Consider the following 22772-nt stretch of genomic DNA (forward strand, 5'->3'; position numbering starts at 1 on the left):
AACAAATTTAAATTTCTAGAATCTCATTTCCAATTTTTAATTTGCAGTGCTCAGGATCAAAATGCATATTTGTATTCCTAAATATCATGAACTTTGTTTTGGAAACATTTAATGTTAAACGGTTTGCCTGAAACCATGCAGCTGCCTTTTTTAGTTCAAAGTTGGCATCAATTACTAAAATTTAGAAAACTATTGTGGTCAGCAAATAGATTTGTAAAAAAAGACGTTGCTAAAGGCAAATCATTTATGTATATGAGAAATATTAGGTGCCCAAGAACACTACCCAGAGGAACACCACATACAATTGTTTTGTTTTACATATATAGTCCTATTGACTAGGTAGTTTTGAAACCATGTGTTAGCTACATTTTTAAAACCGTGGTACTCAAGTTTATACAAAGGAATATTTAAGTTGCAACAGTCAAAGGCTTTCTTTATCTCTAAAAATATTATCAGTGTAAATTCTGGTTGTGGTTTTAAATAATTTTAGTTAGGATACAAGTTTTTGCTACAAGACCACAAAAGAAAGCTTAAATAACCCTTAATATTATGTTCAAACATAGGAAAAATACAAGATAGATCCCTAAGGGACAATGGGTTTAAAAATTGAATAATTACTGAATATTTAACTTACTAAATATGGGAGGGGGGGGGGGGATGTAGGGGAATCTATTTTTTTTGCCCAAGCGGCTAATAGCACTCTCATTTTCGACGCTACCACCTAGAAATTTCTTGACCTAGCTTTTTCAGAAAAAATGAAGATTTTTTAATGCCTAAATATAAATATTTAATAGGAACCGGGGGTGTAGAGCGCACTTCATACCTGAGAATAAAATAATCTTAAGATATTAGGCATAGTAGATTTGAATTAATCAGGGGGGATGATAGTTCTATACCTGTGTTCTCAGTTAGCTGTACTGTACACTTACAACTGTTTACTAGTATTGATATACTATAGGTAAGGCCAGAATCAACTTATAATAAACAAATATGCAGCACGCTCTCGGAATAGTTGATGGCCTATACAATTAGTAAAGGATTAACGAACATCATCACTCTATAACCTCGCTGGTATAAATCCTTAAATTGGTTAAAATAATTCTGATAGAAAACAAAATACTGTGTGTAAAAGTTTATTAAAGGTTAAAAGTCTAACAATGGATTGTGTAAAATTGGCAAGGTTTACACCCAATATTAACAGCTTGCGAAATGGTAAATATTGCAAGGTTTAACAATATCATGTTACAAAAGTTAATGGGCACAATTTAATAAAAATTTTAAATTGTTGATCAGTGAAAATTGATAAAAATAAATATCTTTACTCTTAATATTTAAAAACATCTGACAACTTGAATATTTTCATTGAAATATGAACAAGGAACAATATGAACAATATTATGGAATAATTTTGCTAAACATATCTTCTAACTTCTAGCCTACACGTTCCACGAAAGATGATGGAAATAACCCAGTTTTGCCAGTTCTATAAATAAATTTCATTAATTTAATAAATAATATAACAGTCTTGAATGAATAACTATTGATAATTTACCAGTCCTATAAATATATTTCATTAATTTAATCAATAATATAACAGTCTTGAATGAATAACTATTGATAATATAACAGTCTTGAATGTATAGCTATTGATAATTTACCAGTCCTATAAATATATTTCATTAATTTAATCAATAATATAACAGTCTTGAATGAATAACTACGATAATTTACCATTCCTATAAATATATTTCATTAATTTAATCAATAATATAACAGTCTTGAATGAATAACTATTAATAATTTACCAGTCCTATAAATATATTTCATCAATTTAATCAATAATATAACAGTCTTGAATGAATAACTATGATAATTTACCAGTCCTATAAATATATTTCATTATTTTAATCAATAATATAACAGTCTTGAATGAATAATTATTGATAATTTACCAGTCCTATAAATATATAATCATTAATTTAATCAATAATATAACAGTCGTGAATGAATAACTATTGATAATTTACCAGTCCTATAAATATAAAAATTTAATCAATAATATAACAGTCTTGAATGAATAACTATTGATAATATAACAGTCTTGAATGTATAGCTATTGATAATTTACCAGTCCTATATATATAAACTCATTAATTTAATCAATAATATAACAGTCTTGAATGAATAACTATGATAATTTACCAGTCCTATATATATAAACTCATTAATTTAATCAATAATAGAACAGTCTTGAATGAATAACTATTGATAATTTAACAGTCATGAATGTAAAATTATTATTTTTTTTCACCATTCTTGAGCTGGGAACTATTAAACTGTGGATATCGAGATCTTGTTTATCTGCAGATTAAGTTAATCTTTATTCGATATCCGCAGTGGAATTGAAATAAGAAGATTAAGCATTAATCGTTTAATATCACATTTCCCAATGTGTAAATCCGTATCTATTAGGATTATAAGTATCAAACAAAAAATTTCCAGCTCAGAACATTTTCGAGAAGAACTAATAATTATTTATCAGCCCTTAATATAATATTTTAGCTTTAAAAAAGTCTTGAGGCCTGAATAAAAAATTGGAGAAAAATTTATCTTAAGCCTAAGCTACAATTTAGACTAAATTAAGGCCCAAGCCTCGAGATATGCTTGACTAGATGTAAAATAAATCAAATCTATGGTACACTTTTGCCGTAAATAATAATCTAAAATAACTGTTAGTACTATTGTAATAAAAAATAGAGACTATAAACTAAGAAAAGAATATTTTAATTAACAATGCATAATAAAAGAACAACTATAGTAACATGATTTCTCAAAAACATCCCTTAAAACTAAAGAATCTAAAATCGTATTTTGCCAAAACTCTTTTATAACCCAACATTCTAGGTGTGGGAAAACTGGGTATTCAATGCAGAAGAAGAGGAAGGAAAGAAACTAGAACTAAAACTAGACTGAATTACAAAACTGAATAATAAATTGTCTTCAGACGTCAAGTGAGCATACAAAACAGTAAACATTAACCGCAGAGTGGGACTATAGGAGACAGAAGAAAGAGAAAGACACCTCAAACTGAAAACTAAAATGAGTAAATGCGACCTTTCTTGTAATATTTGAGGAGGACCATGGTACCGTTTACACTTTTATCAAAAATGTGGAGCATTTCGTGTGTTTTAGATTAAATTATTTAAAACTGTTGAATTTTTACAATTTTGTTCATCGTTTCTGAAGCAAAAAATCCGAAAGTCACTTTTAAAAGAGAAACCACAATCGAAAAAATCTTTTTATCGAGATCCTGGATCTCTCAATTAATGTTTGATGTGATAACACTTTTCCGGGTACTGCTGGAAATCGGTCATGCCACCGTATAAACGTGTACACTCTACACAGTCCCTTTAAATAAATATATATATATATATATATTATTTTATACCTATGAAGGATACCCTTGCACCATCCATCCTCTCTCCGCTTCACTAAACTTATTACATCACCAACCTTCATATATATACAGTGAGATTCATAAAACTGTGGAATAGGAAGAGTTATGATTTGTATCATACTTAAATTGATTTTCAAGTTACTGGCGAAGTTAATAGCGAAATTATTTGCTACAAAAAACATCATCAAATAAACACAATATTGCTGAAATATGCTGTCCTGAGACCGAATTTAAAGAATTTGAGCGGCGGCTTAAATTTAAGCCGCGGCTCAAATATTGTTGGTTCCACTTAAAATTGTATTCAATGTTTCAAGATTTAAGCCGGCGCTCAATTGAAACCGGTTTTTGGCGGATTTAAGACGCGGCTCAAATTCATTAAATCCGGACACTGGAGAGATAAAAAACAAGTTAGAAAACAATATCTATCAGAAAACAGTAAAATATTTGAAATTATGAAATCAGTATTCCCTAATTATCCCGATTAGTGCGATTATTCACCTGTAACTCAATCTCGTAATCGGAGCTAGCTGGGAAGGGTACAACACATCTAGGTTCATAATATTAAATCAAATATATTTGACAAGTGACATACCAGCTCGTCAACGTATTTATCAGTTACTACACAATAAAACAGTTACATTTCCTATTTACACCGTTGTCTGAGGAAAGGGAAAACTTTGGAAGTTACAGTTGTTTTTTCCTTTTTGACCTCCAGTAAACATTTGCAAACAACTTTTCAGTTAAAGAAAACAATCGAAGATACTCAATTTTAAACAGAAAACAAGCATATCTTTGTTTTCATACTCTGAAGAGTACCATTGTGAATCGGACATACAACTTATTAATAAGAGGATCGATCACTTGAAATTACATCCACAGTCCCTTTTTTCACTTTTCACGAACACTCCCATTAAGAAGGAGAATCGTTTGGTCCATAAAAAGGGGCATTCAACACATCCCAGCTGGTCCAAAGCGGTCTTAAACAGGGTTATGAGCGAGAGCATTTTCCCCCACAAAATTGGCTAAAATTTTGAACATCATGATATCATCTATATTTGACCCAATATATAAAGGACATTACAGAAAAACTATTCCCTGATATTGGATGTCAGATGGGGCCGTAAAAGAGGTGTTGGGGAGATGGGTGATAATAGTAATAGTAATAATAATAGTAATAATAATACTATTACTATTACTATTACTATTACTATTACAATAGTAATAATAGCTTTAAAAAACTTCTGGTGCTGGACAGACATACAATTTACAAACAAAATAACAAATGCTAGGTGACCTTCTGGACAGATGAGAACACATTGGTAATACGAGATGGTAGTTTTTAAGGAGGTCTTCCAGAAAGTCTTAATGGTCTAATTTAGTCTAAGTCTATCTCTATAACACAAGGACTTTGAGGCACCCTATTCCCGTGACTTCAAGACCAAATTAAGACTATCCGGAGCGCCTTCTGGACCAGCTGGTATTGTTCTCAAGTTATTAATTCTATAGAATTAATCTTCCCACTAATTTTTCTTGTTTCAAACTTATAATAGCTTTATAAATTCTTTTTGAAAATTTGTAAAAAAAACCCTTAGAAACGATGCTAATCTCTATTTAAAATAGACAAAATTTCAGCAGAATTCAATTTTGTAATTTTCTTTTCAAATAGATACAATAGTCTCTTAAAAAACAAAAACCCTTTTAAGTAAAAAAATCATGAAGGAACTTTTAAACTGAAAAAAAAATCATCAATCATGAATTTTTCTTGTAGAAAATATTTTTACCAAGACCAAGACTTTAACAATTAAAAAAAATATTTCAAAATTGCTTCTCCTGTCTAGAACCCAATTTCTGCCCTTAAAGATTATTTAGGTCCCTAATCTTAGGATGTTTCTATATGTTTTTGGAAACAAATTCAGGTTCTTAAAGGGAGTGTTCGCAAAAAATGAAAGGGGGTATAAACTTACGGCGAAAAATAAGCGCTTTTGAATTGAATTGAATTGATCGCTACTTCTCTCACTTCTATCTGTTGCGTTTATAAGGAGAAAATTGTTAACAACGACTCATGCTAAAGAACGTAGCGTCCTTACAAATTGAGAAAGTTGCAACATTTTACTCAGAAGTAAAATAATCAATCTAATTCCAAACAAATCATTCAGATATTACAAACAATAGTTATCAATCTTTTTTCGACGCATTCGTTTATAGTTAATATTTCATAATATTTTTTATTTAGTTTTTAAATAATATTTCTCTGGCGCTGGATTTTCGAACATTCCTGGAAAATATGAAAATGTCGTCTTCATTGTAAAAAAATCCTCGAAACAGGAACTCTCATAAAAAAGAAGAAATATTATGAAATATCAACTATATGCGAAAATGTCAAAAAACTATCGATGATTATTGGTTGTATTATCTGAATGATTTGTTTGGAATTAAATTAATTTTTTACGAACTGAGTTAAATGTTGCAACTTTCTGAATTTGTATGGACGGTATGTTCTTCGGTACGAGTTGTTTTTAACAATTTTCTCCTTATAGGCACACCAGATAGAAGTAAGATTAGTAGCGATCAAAAGCGCTTATTTTTCGCCGTAGTCTTTACCCCCTTTCATTTTTCGCGAACACTTCCTTTAACCTTAAGCTATATAGTGTGTTTCCCAGATAAGTAAATAGTAAATGATAAAGTTAAACAAAAATATATCCCTACCTGTATCTCTCCCCTTTGCTTCTTAACCCCTTAGATTGGTCGGCATTAGAATGAGATCTTGAGATATTTTGTGCATGAGTCTTCTTTAAAGTTTCTCTGTACAAACCATACCAATTAAACTAAAGTAAATTTAACGTTTGATTGAATCTACTGTTCTCAAAAATGACTCTTCTTGTAGGGAAGCTATCGAGTAGAATAATAATGTTTTAAATTTTTAAAATGTAACCAGATATATTTCTTTTCTCATACTTGTACGTGAAATCAAAACTAAAGGAGATTCGAGGTCACAAAGTAGGACCAGTAATGTCGCATAAATTTTACCCTCTCTTTCTGTTCAGTTTGCAGTGATGACCGAACAGATCTAAAAACATAAACTTCTTGAACTCTATACAACTATTATTACAGCTGTCAGGGGACCCTCCCTTTACTGAGTGGCATGTCCGATTTTCCTTATCTGATTCAGGATGGTAGAGATTCCTTAAATTCTATCTACGATATTATCCTGACTGAGCTCTGACAGACCTGAAGCCTAGAGGGTATCGTATAAGATCAGACGTGAAACTCTGTGAATGGAAAGACAATTGAAATTGTTTTTCAACCTTTAACCTGTAAGCGTAATTTCAAGTAACTCCATGCAAAGATGGCAATGCCCAATTTCAACAACTTTTAGAAAGTAAATATTAATATTTCTTGAATATAAACCAGCTTGCAAACAATTGTTAACGCCATTCTTGTACAAATGGATGGTTACTTAAAATTATACCTACAGTCCCTTTAATACGAATGGTTGGTCAGAAATTATGAAAGTATGATTCCCTGAGATTTTTTAGTTTTTCTGTTCTCTCCTCCTCGGTTTCCTCAGTAGTTTGATTCTTCTTTGTTCCCGCAATCTACAAAATTTGTATAATCTACAATATTTGTATGGACCGCAATATTTGTATAATCTGAAAATATTTGTATGGACTGCAATATTTTCATAGACCACAATATTCGTATAATCTGAAAATATTTGTATAGACTGCAATATTTTCATAGACCACAATATTCGTATAATCTATATTTGAATAATCTGCAATATTTGTATAGACTGCAATATTTGAATAATCTGCAATATTTTTGTAATATGCGATATTTGTATAGACCACAATATTCGTATAATCTGAAAATATTTGTATAGACTGCAATATTTTCATAGACCACAATATTCGTATAATCTGAAAATATTTGTATAATCTGCAATATTTGTATAATCTGCAATATTTGTATAATCTGCAATATTTGAATAATCTGCAATATTTGTATAGACTGCAATATTTGAATAATCTGCAATATTTTTGTAATATGCGATATTTGTATAGACTGCAATATTTTCATAATCAGCAATATTTGTATAGACCGCAATATTTTTATAGACTGCAATATTTTTATAATTTGCAATATTTGTAAGGACTGCAGTATTTTATAATCTGCAATATTTTTATAAGCGGCAATATTTGTGTAATCTGCAATATTTGTATAATCTGCAATCCTTTTATAATCTGCAATATATTTATAACCTGGAATATTTTCATCATCTGCAATATTTTTAAAATCTGCCATATTTTTATGATCTGCAATTTATTTAAATCTATTAAATTTTATATAATCTGCAATATTTTTAAAATCTGCAAGATCTTTATAATGTGCAATATTTTAAGAATCTGCAATATTTGTAATATCTGCAATAACTTTATAATCTGCAATTTTTTATGATAAACAATATTTTAAGAATCTGAAATATTTTTATATTTTGCAATATTTTTTTAAAATTTGCAATATTTGTATAATCTGCAATATTTTTACAATCTGAAATATTTTTATTTTCTGAAATATTTGTTTAAATATAATCTGCAATAAAAATAACTACACTATTTTGCAAATATAATCTGCAATTGTAGTTATTCAGAGTGCCTAAAAAACGTTGCCGTTCTAATTCAATTCACGAGCTGTGTAAAATTAAATGTATAAAAGAATCATTAAATCATGAAAAGTTTGATTTATTCTCTCAAGAGAATATTCTATTAATATTCTCAAATAAGTTTCCCTCGTCAACAAGGTTAAAAGCAATGACGTGAATACTAGAGTACATTTTGTAAAATTTGAAAATTATCATTAAATGGACTTGCGACGTAATTTTCAGTAATTAACCATATTACAAAGTTACATGTCCAATTTACAACGGTACTTTTTGTCAGAGAATATATGATGTAGATATTCTTGTTTTTCTATCCGAAAATTCTTAATTTAATAGTTTCTATGTCGAAGTGACTAGCGGATTTAAGCATAAGAAACAATAAAGGTAATTTTGAGAATTTTAAACTTTTCAAGTAAAAAACCCGATATCTTCCTTAGTGTTGCTCAGATAAAGGTTGAAAGGGAACAGTTTTGACTCAGACATTCCATTAACAATAATATGACGTCTACATACAGTCTTCCTAAGTTGTAAACCTACCTCCTGAGACGAACCAGACCATTTTTCCAAATGATTTCCAGGGAAAACTCCAGATTTTCCAGTACTCAGACATTTCCCCCTGATAACAGATAATTTTCATTAAAACATGAAAATTAAAACACAAAAACAAAATAAAGATTACGTTCAGGTGTATTTCTGGTTTTACAAAAAATTGTATAATACAGGATACTTTTTAAGCATTGAAGTTAGAACATTTGTGTTGTTAATCTTGGGATCAAGCATTGATCTACGTCTTAGATATCCTATGACAGTCACACCCGGCAGGGATACAGCATTTATCCTCAAAATTTATAAATGCCCACATTGGATATCGAGATCAAGCATTCAAGATTAACGATATCCACACAAATGTTCCAAGCTTCTGTAACATTTTAGTAGTTTATACCAACAAACAACTCAATTTTTAAGTTTTCAGATTAAGACGCTTAAATAAACTTTATTTTAACGGCCAATGATTTACCCAGATACCAACCACCAAGTAGAATTTCAAAGTGCGGTACCGAGCACTACGAATTATCATTAAAAACCATTATTCCCAACCAAAAGACCAGGTTTTAATAAAAGCATTTGTATTTTCCTTTTTACCATTTCCCGACAAAGTAATGAGTTCTCCCAGCATGTTAGCTTGAGAAATATGAATATATATGATAACCTTCATATTTTGTGCAATTTGTACAAATACATACATAAGACAAACCCAATACACATTATACATATACAAACAAGGGTCCCAGAGGATCTTAGAACTCCTGTTTCTTATTTAGCTTAGCTTTTTTTTATTAATAAAAAAACAAATTTACTTTTTACGTAATATTATACTAATGGTCAATTCTATATTTCGATAACATGGAATGTTCACAAAAAAATGAAAAAAGGGTAAGATATATAAGTTTAAACCTTGTCCAAGGCGCTAATTTTAATTATTAAAAGGACTGTAAGCGCAATTTCAAGTGACACTCTATACAAAGATGACAATTTTCGATTCACAACAATATCGTTAAAACTGTTTTCTGATCAAAAATGAATTAGATATCAATATTTCAAATTTCAATAATCTGAATTAAAGTGGTTTAAAGCTAGAAAAACGACAATATCTTTCACATTATTGATCAGATAAAGGTTTCAAGGGCATTATCATCTTAACATGGATGGCCGCTTAAAATTATGAATTATACGCACAGCCCCTTTAATACTATATAATCAATTCAATACTTGATTTTTTCGGGTAGCAGGGAAACATTGTCATATCAATTTCACTTAGCAAAATAGATGGTATAACTTAAAATATTATTAAACCCTATTCAATTTTGGAAAACACTCCCTTTACCTGTTCCACCCATCCTGACAAAGTTCAGTAACCAAATATAGTTTTCCCTTCCTCAAACTAAAATATAAATCTATATTTTCCCCACCAACATACATATATAAAAATGTTTATAAATATGGTCTATATATATGTTAAACCAAATCATAGTTGAAGCAGTAAAATAAGTAAAATAGCCTTAGGCGTACTGTAAAGAAAACCAAACAACTATTTTGACATAGTTAGGAAGTGAGTGAAAAGTTAGTTTTAAACATAACTAAACCACTGCAGTGAATGTTTTACCCGTACTCCCCCCCCCCAAATTAAATTAATTGATTATCTGGTTGCTGTACCTTAGTTCATCAGGTTGCGTAGCGTTAAAGTCATAAATAGCTTTGTAAATCTGATGATGAAGTTCAACCGAACGGTGTGGAGTCCACTGCTGTTGTTGAGGTTGTGGTGAAGGAGAGAGCTGTTGCTGTTGAGAAAGATCTGTCTGTGCAGTTGGCTGCTGGCGATTAGACAGCGAAGAAGTTGAAAAATCAAAAGGATTTAATGTTAATGGTTTGTGAAGACTTAGTTTGGATTGCTGTTGTTGTTGTTGCTGTTGTTGTTGAAGGGTTCGAGGTTGTTGAACTTTTTGAAGTGGGGTTTGCTGTTGATGAAGGGATAGTTGCAGTTGTTGTTGAAGGGGGGTCTGATGTTGTTTCACTTGTTGAAGACATTGTTGCTGTTGCATAAAAGGTTGTTGCTGCTGCTGAATAGATCCAGGTGGATGGATGAGAGCCCTAGGACTCAGTTGCCATCCCTTCAAAGGGTTTAAGAGCGGTCTTTCGGGAACCTTTTCAGAAAAGGTTTAAATTGTTTTGTTAAAGTGAAAGTAAGCGAAATTTGACGTAGCTAACCTTCACGCAAAGAAGGCACAATGCCCGATTTACAACAGTACCTTTAAACCCCTTAATCTGATAAAAAATGTGGAAGATACTGTCGTTTTTCTGACTTGAAAATCTGATAATCATTTTATTGCTTTTTAAAGAAAGAAATGCGCAAGTTAATTTTGCAGAGAAAACGCAAATAAACAGCTTAAGGAAACAAAATTATGGATATCTTATTCATACATGATCAGACAAAGCTTTAAAGGGTACCGTTGTGAACAGGGCATCGGCCATCTTGGAGGGTCACTTGAAATTACACTTACAGTCCCTTTAAGAAAAGGTTTTAGTTGTTTCGTTAAGTCTTGGTAATACGAAAATATTTATGATTATTGATTAATATGCCAATGATAATTGATTACTAATCTAATAACTAAACCTTTTCATGATCATATAGTTAATAAAAGATAATTAAGTACCTCTGGTGGAGGTGGAAGTAATTTGATATCTGCCTCTGTATCTGGTTAAACCAAACTTGTGGAAGGCTGTTTAATAAGGTTGGTTATTCTCGATGCGCTCCAATGCACGGAAAATGTCGTCTCCAAAGATTATACAAACCTAATATGACGTCACAATCTCCTCTATAATCAGTGACGTCATATTAGGTTTTTATCCATCTTAGGAGAGGACATTTTCCATACGATCGAGCGCATCGAGAATATGATAATCTTATGAGGAAAAAAATGTAATAATGGAAATTCTTAAAAAGATGAACTAATCTTGATTTATTCTTTAACGAAGGCCGCAGGCCTGAGTTAAAGAATGCATCAAGATTAGTTCATCGAGTTTAAGAATTCCATTATTACATTTTTATCCTCATAAGATTATTATTATATCATATTTGTGAGGTTCCATGGGCACATACCCAAGAAATTATAGTAAAAGATATTTCTGGTGAAATCCGACAATTTCAAATTTCATAAGTAAAAATTGGTTCTTAATTTGAAAGTAATGCATGTGGTGCGATTGTTTCCTTAGTTTAGTTTGTTTGTTTATTAATTTCTTATGATTTTGGCTTGTTTTTTCAAGTTGATACTACACTTAGACACAGCATGTTGAATTTGCTCCGAGTTTTTTTAGATGGAGAGAAGGTATAGTAGTAGGTTGTCTGAATTTACTGAACAAAATCGTGCTTTCATTTATAGAAGAAATCATTTCCTGGATATTAGAGGAATTCTTACACGATAGGTTTACTACTATGGAACCGAACAGATATGATATAATAACTAACCTTATTATACAACCTTTCTATCTACCAAATCCATAATATTAAAAACTAGTCGACTGTCATTTTAACTTTAAAACTGATTTGATGTTAACAAAACTTCCTGATTTCTTAATTTTCAACAATAATTGAGATATTATTTTTTTAAATAAGGGGTTGGAAAATACAAGATTTTAAAGAAATATATTCACCCCGCGGTGACACAAGAAAGAGAAGCGAGAGACATTGCATGTATCAAGTTTGTTTTATATTCTTAATATAAAAATACAAAAGATATTTCTTCTATGGTAGATTTTTTCAGAAGTTATAAGGGAAATAAACAAAACAGGGTTTTCTTCCTTATTTATTCAATTCATAAATGTTGAAAGAAACTAAGTGTTTTAATCAGTCCTCAACTGGGAACCAAGATTGATTTGGATAAAATTGTTTAACGTACGTCCTACACCCAAATAATGCCACATCAACATTTAAATACATTCAATCTGCCACAAATAGTATTGAAAGTTCATAAGCTCCGATTTTTAATATTCCTTTTAACATGAAATACAGAAATTTTGCAGTTTAAACAGATTTCACTTTTATAAGTTGATTCTCAAGCTAACGAAAAAACTGTTCGCTCTAGTACCATGTAGATCATACATAATCGACTGCTTAAATGTCGTCTTTCTATTTCACAGTTTTATGGGGCCACTGTAGTATCCTTATAGATAAAATCTTCCACAAAAATAAGTCTTAACACTACCCCTATATCTCTAGATAAACCCCGGAAGGTAGAAATCCCTTGAAAAAGGATTGAAACTGAAACTAGATAATATTATTTTTTAGTTAATTTAATTTGGTTTGATTCCTTTATTAGAAGCTGAAGATGGGTTGGAAACATTTAGTAGATCTAGGAAAGGATTGGTATTCAGATTCCCTAAAATCAAAATCAATTTTATCATGAAATTGTACATTTTATAATACTCAGTTTGCTTTGAACATAATTAAAACTGTGCTTTTAAGTATAAATTGTACGTACATTACATACTGTTAAGTCATTTATATCTTATGAAATTGACAAAATTATTAAAAATTAAGAATTTGTTACAAAATGTTAGACTTTGACCGTTGACAAGAAACAAAGACTGTTTGACCCAATCAATAAGAATTAATAGTAAAAAACTAAATCTAAATCTAAATCGGAAGTGGAAATCTAATTAAAAAACTACATTCTGTCACTGATTAAACATCAAAAATTGAAGTGCATTTTAGTATTCAAATGATGATTCTACAGTTATTATTAATTACAAGCAGAATCGATGTCGTCTTCGATTTTTCATTTTGTTTTCATTCTACAGCAGATGCAAATTACAAAATCCTTCGCCGGCATTACTAATCGTAAGAAAGAACAAATATAACAATAATTTTAATTTCTATTTGATGATCACTGTATTGCCGGGATAATTACCTTGAATTGGAGAAGCATGTAGAGGAGATGAACCTTGTGAACTGAACCCTGAAGATGGTTGAGCTGGTCCTGATGAAGATGGTGCTAGATACGGTGGTCTGGAAGGTATAAGAGAAGAAGTATGAGGTTGCAGATCCTGGGGTTGGATCAGGACTGATGGTGTTAATAATGATCTTGAGGATATTAATGAAGGTCTAGTTGCAGATGAGATATACGAGGGTTGAAGCGCTGTTGGAAGAGATGAATTGAGCGGAGAGGATGGATAGAATGAGGAGGATGAATGGAATGCGGAGGATGAATGGAGTGGAGAGGAAAGATGTAATGAGGAGGATGAATGGAGCGGAGAGGATGGATTAAAAGAAGAGGATGAATGAGCTGGAGTATGAAAATGGATTGAAGAAGTAGAATCAACTATTGAGTTTGATGCAGTAGATAAATGAGCAGAGGTACAGGAGGTATTAGAACCAGGGCCCAGAGAACAAGATGCAAACAACGTGGTCAGATTACTTGATGAACCTGAACGGATTTATTTAGAAGAATCGTCCTTGATCTTTGAAATAATTTGCAGCTTTGTGGGTCAACATTATTCACAAATATAATTCTTGAAATATAATCAGCCCTGCCCTGGGTCTTAATATTTACAAAATGCATTTCTAAGTTACAGGAGATAAAATGAATTTCACAAATATCAATTTAGTAAATAAAACAACGATTTTTAAAATCTTGACGGAATTAGGTAGACACCTAAATAACGCGCCAAATTATTTCAAAGAGACAGACAACCTTTAAGTCTTATCTAAACTGTCAACTTGTCAAATTTCATGGAAAACCCATTAGATATCCTGTAGGACAACCACGGTTGTTTAGTGTTGAGGTTAATACAAAAATAAAAATCATTTACAAATCTTTACGTCATCTTAATCTATCTATATACTTTGCTTGTCCGTCTGTTTGTTTGTTTGAATCTAATAAACGTCAAAACGACTGAACTAATCCGAATTTTTGTTGGACCTCTGATTCTGGGAAGGTTTATGAATTTCAGGGCGCGCCATCTTTAATTTCAATTGTAAACAGTTTCTCTTTGTGTACAGTGTAAAACAAAAAATCGCGGATTTTATAAGAAAAATTGAAAATTTTCAAACTTTTTCGGAAATCAAATTTTGGCTCTAACAAAATTCGATTTTGAAAATTTACGAAATTGTTATTTTTTATGAAATCCGCAAATTTTTGTTTATTTTTGTGTACAATGTATACAAAGAGAAAATGTTCACAATTAAAATAAAAGATGGGCCTTCTATTCGCCTAGTCTTAAATATTACATAAACTAAAATATACAATTCCAAATGTCATCACTGATATGAGTAATAAGTAAAGTAGTTGGCTATTTTTATGATCCAGGGAACTAGAACAAAACAGTAGAGTTATAACTTTAGAAACGAACTTTACACAATCCCCCNNCCCCCCCCACCCAGCATCCTTTGCTGTATGATCACAATGAGGAAGGAGAGTTGAACCCCCCTGAGTTAAAGTCCCTATCAACTAACCTGTTATATCTGTTGATATCTGTGGTATTGTTGAGCTCTGTATTCCTTGTATAGATTGTCCCCGGGATACTGCTGTAAGTCCTGTAAGGTCAGATGTAGGTTGAGACCAGCAGTTTGTACTCTTCTCACAATTATCCTAGATTAAATTCATTCTAGAAACAAAAATATTCTCGGGAGAAAATTAGTAAAATTTTCAGATTAAATTTTCCTAAAAATCTGCAATTCTCTTAAATGTAAAATATTTAAAAACAAAGAAGGAAGAATTTTGTATTCATCGTTAGCAGCGTCCCACGTAAATGTCTCAATACGACTTTCTTTGAACAGATTGAAAAGATCAAGTTTAGATAAAATATTTTAACAGGGTGCTCAATACTTAGTGATAAAAACCTATTCAAAATCTTTTTAAAAGAATTTAGTTCCGCTAAGAAAATTAAGAATAATTAGAAAATTTTAATAAAACAATTAAAGTGCATCAACTAGAGAATAATTACAGAACAACTAAAGTGGATCAACTAGAGAATAATTACAGAACAACTAAAGTAGATCAACTAGAGAATAATTACAGAACAACTAAAGTAGATCAACTAGAGAATAATTACAGAACAACTAAAGTAGATCAACTAGAGAACAATTACAGAACAACTAAAGTGGATCAACTAGAGAATAATTACAGAATAACTAAAGTAAAGACCAACTAGAGACAAAAACAGAACAACTAAAGTAGATCAACTAGAGAATAATTACAGAACAACTAAAGTAGATCAACTAGAGACTAAAACAGAACAACTAAAGTAGATCAACTAGAGACTAAAACAGAACAACCAAAGTAGATCAACTAGAGACTAAAACAGAACAACTAAAGTAGATCAACTAGAAACAACAACGGAACAACCAAAGTAGATCAACTAGAGACTAAAACAAAACAACTAAAGTATAGATCAACTAGAGAGAAAAAAAGAAAAACTAATGTAGATCATTTAGAGACTAAAACAAAACAACTAAAGTATCAACCAGAGACAAAAACAAAACAACTAAAGTATAGATCAACTAGAGACTTAAAACAAAACAACTAAAGTATAGATCAACTAGAGAGAAAAAAAGAAAAACTAATGTAGATCATTTAGAGACTAAAACAAAACAACTAAAGTATAAATCAACCAGAGACAAAAACAAAACAACTAAAGTATAGATCAACTAGAGACTTAAAACAGAACAACTAAAGTATACATCAACAAGAGACAAAAACAGAACAACTTAAGTAAAGATCAACTAGAGACTAAAAAAAAACAACTAAAGTAGATCAAATAGAGACTAAAACAGAACAACTCAAGTATAGATCAACTAGAGACTAAAAGAAAACACCTAAAGAAGATCAACTAGACTAAAACAAAACAACTAAAGAAGATCAACTGGAGACTAAAACAAAACAACTAAAGATGATAAACTGGAGACTAAAACAGAACAACTAAAGATGATCAACTGGGGCTAAAACTACAAAAAACTAATTACAGAATAAACAGGACAGCTAGAGATCAATGAGATCAATTAAAGAATAAACAGGACAGCAAGAGATCAATTACAGAATAAAAAGGACAGCTAGAGATCAATTACAGAATAAGCAATCAGCTAGAGATCAGCTAAAGAAGAAACAGGACAGCTAGAGATCAATTACAGAATAAACAGGACAGCTAGAGTTAAATTACAGAATAAACAGGACAGGAAGAGATAAGTTTCAGAAAAAACAGGACAGCTAGAGTTAAATTACAGAATAAACAGGGCAGGTAGAGATCTATTACAGAATAAACAGGACATCTAGAGATCAAATAAGAATAAAAAGGACATGTATAGATCAATTACAGAATAAACAGGCAGGTAAAGATAAGTTACAGAATAAACAGGACAGCTAGAGTTAAATTACAGAATAAACAGGGCAGGTAGAGATAAATTACAGAATAAACAGGATACGTTACAGAATAAACAGGACAGCTAGAGTTAAATTACAGAATAAACAGGGCAGGCAGAGATCTATTACAGAATAAGAAGGACATGTATAGATCAATTACAGAATAAACAGGACAGCTAGATTTAAATTACAGAATAAACAGGACATGTATAGATCAAATACAGAATAAACAGGACATGTATAGATCAAATACAGAATAAACAGGACAGGTAGAGATAAGTTACAGAATAAACAGGACAGCTAAAGTTAAATTACAGAATAAACAAGACAGGTAGAGATAAGTTAAAGAATAAACAGGACAGCTAGATATCAATTACAGTATAAACAGAGCAGGTAGTGATAAGTTAGAGAATAAACAGGACAGCTAGAGATCAATTACAGAATAAACAGGACAGCTAGAGATCAATTACAGAATAAACAGAGCAGGTAGAGATAAATTACAGAATAAAACAGGGCAGGAAGAGATAAGTTACAGAATAAACAGGGCAGCTAGATTTAAATTACAGAATAAACAGGACATGTATAGATCAATTACAGAATAAATAGGGCAGGTGGAGATAAGTTACAGAATAAACAGGACAGCTAGAGTTAAATTAAATTAAATCAAATCAAATAAACATCTAAATAATACTTGACCTGGAGGGTGGATGAAAAAATATTCTGATTTAGTGTTGGCGGATAGACAATGGAAGACTCACTTTCTGTTTTTATCACAGCTAAATAATGATATTCTTTTTCATTAGAACTACAAGGTGTCCAAATAAACATAGGAATTTAATGACGACTTTTGTGCTATCTTTATTCCATGCAGGATTATTTTGTAACCATTTTGTAGTATCCTAGTTAAGACATAATTTCATTCCGAAGGCGTCGATATTTTTTTTTAAGTTTAATCTTTTTTAATGCAATTTATGTCATTAATCGGAAATCAAAGATGATATTCAAGTCGTTTCTCAATTCCCATGATTATTGGGACACCCTGTAGATGAACTATTCGGGTTTTATGTCCCCGGTATGGAAGTAGATGTGAAGAAGAACGAATATCTGTTTTATCGTTTGCTTTATTTGGCGGAAATGAATCATAAAGAGTTTTTGCATCCTGGTAAAGTAACCTTGATTAGTGCATAAAATCTTCATTGAAGAAATAAACTGTTTCATCAAGGAAGATGAGATGAAGTATGCATACTGTACACAACACAGTTTTCAGCATTCTTTAATCAGAAATTCATGATTTGTTTGATTTCTGTTAATTATACCTTGAATAGTTGGTGAGTTGAGTCCAAATTTCGGAGTATTTGATGAGATTAGACTCGCATGTGAATTTATATTCGATACTCTGGAGTCTAAATATAAAATGGTTCAAAGACTTTACAAATATTAGTTATACTGCAGACTGATATTACTGATAATTCGAAAGAGGAAACATAACTCCAATAGAAAACTTTCGTTTCTAGAAGTGAAATCTTAATTTTTTGGATAATGATCGTGTCATGATAACGAAACATGAATTATCCGAACCCTGCTTAGAAGGATTCCGCCCTCCCTGCTTAAATATGGGAGGAAAGGAAGCCACACCAACAGAGGCGTATACAGGGGGGGGCTATGGGGGCTCAGCCCCCTCCCTGAAAAAGTAGAGGCTTTGATTTTCAGTGGGGGTTAAGGAGCGTCCAATTAGACTTAAATTGGTCCAGGGGGGCTCAAATTGTTCCAGAGGGGGGGGGCTCCCCTAAAAATTTTGCCCATCGGCCACATTTTTATGCCCCTAGACTTGATCCTAAATACAATTCTGATTCCGAGCCACATTATCTCCTCCGAGCAAGTGCAACTGTGCAATAGTCCTTGCATTTATGCAATTAAATTATCAATGATTTAAAACTGTTTAATGAGGTCACATTAGGGCAAACCTTACTGTAATACATTTAAGTCAACTTTTATTAAATATTTACATAGAAACCCAAAGAGCAAGCATTTGTAAGTGGCTCGGATAATGAGAATGACATGGCTCGGATAATGAGAATGACATGGCTCGGATAATGAGAATGACATGGCTCGGATAATGAGAATGACATGGCTCGGATAATGAGAATGACATGGCTTGGATAATGAGAATGACATGGCTCGGATAATGAGTATGACATACATGGCTCGGATAATGAGAATGACATGGCTCGGATAATGAGAATGACATGGCTCGAATAAAGACTCAATGTGTCTTTTCTTTCAGTTTAATTCACTTACTTTGTGATGGTTGTAAATGAGATTGATTTAGAGGATCGGATTGGGTTTCTTTCTTCACATTTATTTTAGGTGCTGCCGCTAAACTTCTTTCAGATTGTTTTAAACCCTAAATAAAAATCCTCAGAATTTCGCTAATTCTAAAAAAAACTGATTTTTCTGGGTTAACAAAATTCCAAATTCCATTAATACAAAACTATCAACCTATTTGTAGCATACCAATCGTTTCAATAATGTTTTTAAAACCGCCATTTTTTCCTAATTGGGAAAGTTGCAACATACGACTCGGATCGCAAAGAAATAAATTTAATATCAAACAAATTATTTAAATATTACAACCTAGTGATCGATTATTTTTAGACACATTTGAATATAATTAATGATTTGTTTGAAATTAAATTGATTTTTTGCGATCCGAGTCGTATGTGGCAACTTTCTCAATTTATATGGACGTTACGTTCTTCAGTACAAGTCGTTTTTAACAATTTTCTCATTATAGACGCAACAGATAGAAGTAAGATTAGTAGCGATCAAAAGCGCATATTTTCGCCTCCCTTTAACAAAAGAACATTTCTGATGAGAAAGTTTTTTTTTCACTTTACCCTTGTATAGTTTAGGCATTAAGTATTTACCTCCAGTAACCTATTGAGAAGTATATTAGAGGGTAAAGAGGATATTTCTACTGTTACAGGAGACCTGCATTCAGGACAGAGCAAACTACCTTTCTTCTTAATCACATCCTGAAGAATAGAAATAAATATATTATTATTGTTATTAAAAGACAACCCATCATTCATTAAAAAAGGGGGTCGAACGCTCCCGGCCAAAAAAAGACCTATTACTGAATCTCTTCATTAATGATTGAATGTGAATTGAGATGACAATCCACATTTAAATGAAAAGATCAAAATTTAAATTTTGCAACTTGCAACTTTGCAAACTTACCAAAAATACTAGATTCCCCCAAAAAATGTATTGGACTCTCAAAATAGTCGTTTTAAGTAAAAATTCTGTAAGAATAATAATAATCTATTTGACAAAAAAAATAATTCGAAAAGATTGCTTAATTTTTGTTTGAAAATTGTGATTGCATTCAAATGTCAAATATTATTTTATCACCTTTAACCATCAACATAAACTTCAAATTAACAAAATGGCATACATAAAATTTGATATATTGGAACTTATATCTAGGATTATAAAAGTTTATAGATTTTTTATGTGAAAAAGTAGGTTCTATTGAATTAGTAGAATCCATTGAAAGAAGTTAAACTATATTTCTGCAGACGACACTGTTAACTGTAATTTCTGCAATTTCAATTATAAAATTTTAAGGGATTATAAGGAATTATAAGGGATTATAAGGGATTATAGATATAGTGGAACTCAGAAACTGCTTTGCTGTGGAATCTTAATCAAAACTTTCTGAGAGAGATCATCATTGGTTTCATGGGTGTTCCTTTCCTAGGGGGTACACCCAAATCACCTTGAACCTAGCCGAATGCAGTTAAGGCTAGGAGGTCTTTTAATTTCTTTCTAAATTACTGCAAGACACTGATACATGTAATGCAGCTGACAAAGGGAAGTTCTCGTTACAGCAATGTCAGCAATAAACCTGCATAGATGGCCGATATCAAAAACAACTGGAATAAATATAGAAACTCAAGAGCTGATATTGAAATACTACAAATTGCCTGATCAGCTCTCGAAACTGCATAATAACCCTCCTGGGGGGCGGGGGTATGCAGCTAATTGAATGAGCAAAACAGGACAGCCAGGATCAAGAAGATTGGAAAAATGAGTATCAGCATTCTGCATTAAATACATGTATCAATTAATTTGTTTCGTAAAAAAATTATAAATAAATAAATTGATAAAGTTAAAAATAAGGGATTATAAGGGATTAAGGGATTATTTGAAAAGGAAAATCATCAGAGGCGTATTCAGGGGGGGGCTATGGGGCTAAGCCCCCCCCCCGGACAAATTCCTGAATACGCCCGTGAAAATCATTTGTTTTATCTTTAAATCAGAGCACTTTTCTTAAAAATATATATTTATATTTTCGCTAACTCTGGCGTAACGGTTGGACCAAATTAGCTAAAATTTTTGTAGGAAATATAATTCAACATTCCCCCTCCCCGGTTTTTTTAAAATTTCAGGGCAACGATTTTGCTAGTTTTACATTTACTAAACATATTTTTTTTAAATGAATATTCAGAATATTAGCACACAGTCCCCTTGTGAATTTCCCCATAGTCTTCAATCTTCCAGGGGCTCAGCCCCCATAGCCCTCCCCGTATACGTCTCAGACTACAAGTTTCTGATTTTTTTAAAATATGGAATAATTTTAGTCTGGTCCAAGATTTACCTGCAGACACTGTGTACAGAAGGTGTGCTGACAAGGAAGAACCTGAAGGAAACCAGTTTCAACCAAAAACAAAAGTTAGCATTATGAATTTTTATTGAATTTTTAATAACGTTGTTTTTAAATATAGGGGACAATTTCCTTTAGATAATATCTAGTTATAATCTTGTACGGTCGAAGGAAGGCAGAGCATTTATTTCATCCAAAAACTTTTTTATCGAGAGGGTTCGAGAATTTTTTATGTTATTTTTAACCCGTAAAAAAAGAAAAGGTTTTTGGCGTAAATTCTTAACGAGCCTCCTTCAAGAGATAATAGAGAAAATAATACCCCAGCTCAGCTGGAAATTTATGGGTTTCAGGATATGTGGTCAACATAGATAGATTGAATAGAGGCTTCCCAGGGTATACATTTTCCCTTTTCATGAAAGTTTGACGAGCAGAGGGATTAATCTGGTTAGAACCGGTTCCTTGTTAGATTCACTCAACTGCTCCAGACAAATTGAACATTCTAGAACATCCCCCCAATCCATTCCTTCTGAAAAGTTATTATCAAACCAATAGTTCTTAAATTTTTTATCCTGATAACAAATTTTCATCCAACCCACTCTGGGATTTTAAAAATACAACGGGGGGAGGGGGTGGGGGTGGGGGGGATTACTGTTCATAGACAATGTTTTACATATTTGTACAATTTTATTACACTATGAATCTTAAGTTTTTAAGATCAAATTTTAGAGATCAATAACTTTCAACTTAAATAATTAGTTTCATATTTGAGAATAAGAATTGAGATGTTAATGGTATCGATTTCAAACATAAAGGTTAGAATTTGGATACATTGTTAATCCATAAAATTGTGGAATAGGAATACATTTACGCAATATAAGGTATACTTGATGTTGCATTATTAAGCAGGAGTGTTTAATGTTGCTTTAAAATCAATTATTGAGTGAAATCTGACTGACTACACTGCAGAGTGCAGAATTGTTGTAAATTTTATATATATACATATGTGAAATAATTAATTATCATAATTCGCGTCTGATAACAGTCTTCGTATTTCACAGTTTTTGGAGTATCACT

General features: G+C 31.5%; 1 protein-coding gene across 1 annotated transcript; it reads right to left on the reverse strand.

Annotated features, from left to right (window-relative positions):
* Window positions 1–1117: 1117 nt before the first annotated feature.
* On the reverse strand, window positions 1118–22250 carry LOC111696849 (putative uncharacterized protein DDB_G0271606). The gene is made up of 18 exons (XM_023466598.1): window positions 22157–22250; window positions 21693–21734; window positions 19957–20064; window positions 19328–19433; window positions 18346–18432; window positions 17726–17805; window positions 15127–15262; window positions 13583–14098; window positions 12983–13051; window positions 11330–11370; window positions 10332–10819; window positions 10003–10059; window positions 8655–8733; window positions 6980–7053; window positions 6164–6259; window positions 3956–4004; window positions 3449–3513; window positions 1118–1483 (listed from the first exon to the last, which is right to left on the reverse strand). The coding sequence occupies exons 1-18, from the start codon at window positions 22217–22219 to the stop codon at window positions 1432–1434; spliced, it is 2208 nt and encodes a 735-aa protein (XP_023322366.1). The 5' UTR covers window positions 22220–22250; the 3' UTR covers window positions 1118–1431.
* Window positions 22251–22772: the final 522 nt, after the last annotated feature.

Source organism: Eurytemora carolleeae, unplaced genomic scaffold (assembly GCF_000591075.1).
Source record: "Eurytemora carolleeae unplaced genomic scaffold, Eaff_2.0 scaffold263, whole genome shotgun sequence".
In the NCBI taxonomy this organism is placed as follows: Eukaryota; Metazoa; Arthropoda; class Copepoda; order Calanoida; family Temoridae; genus Eurytemora; species Eurytemora carolleeae.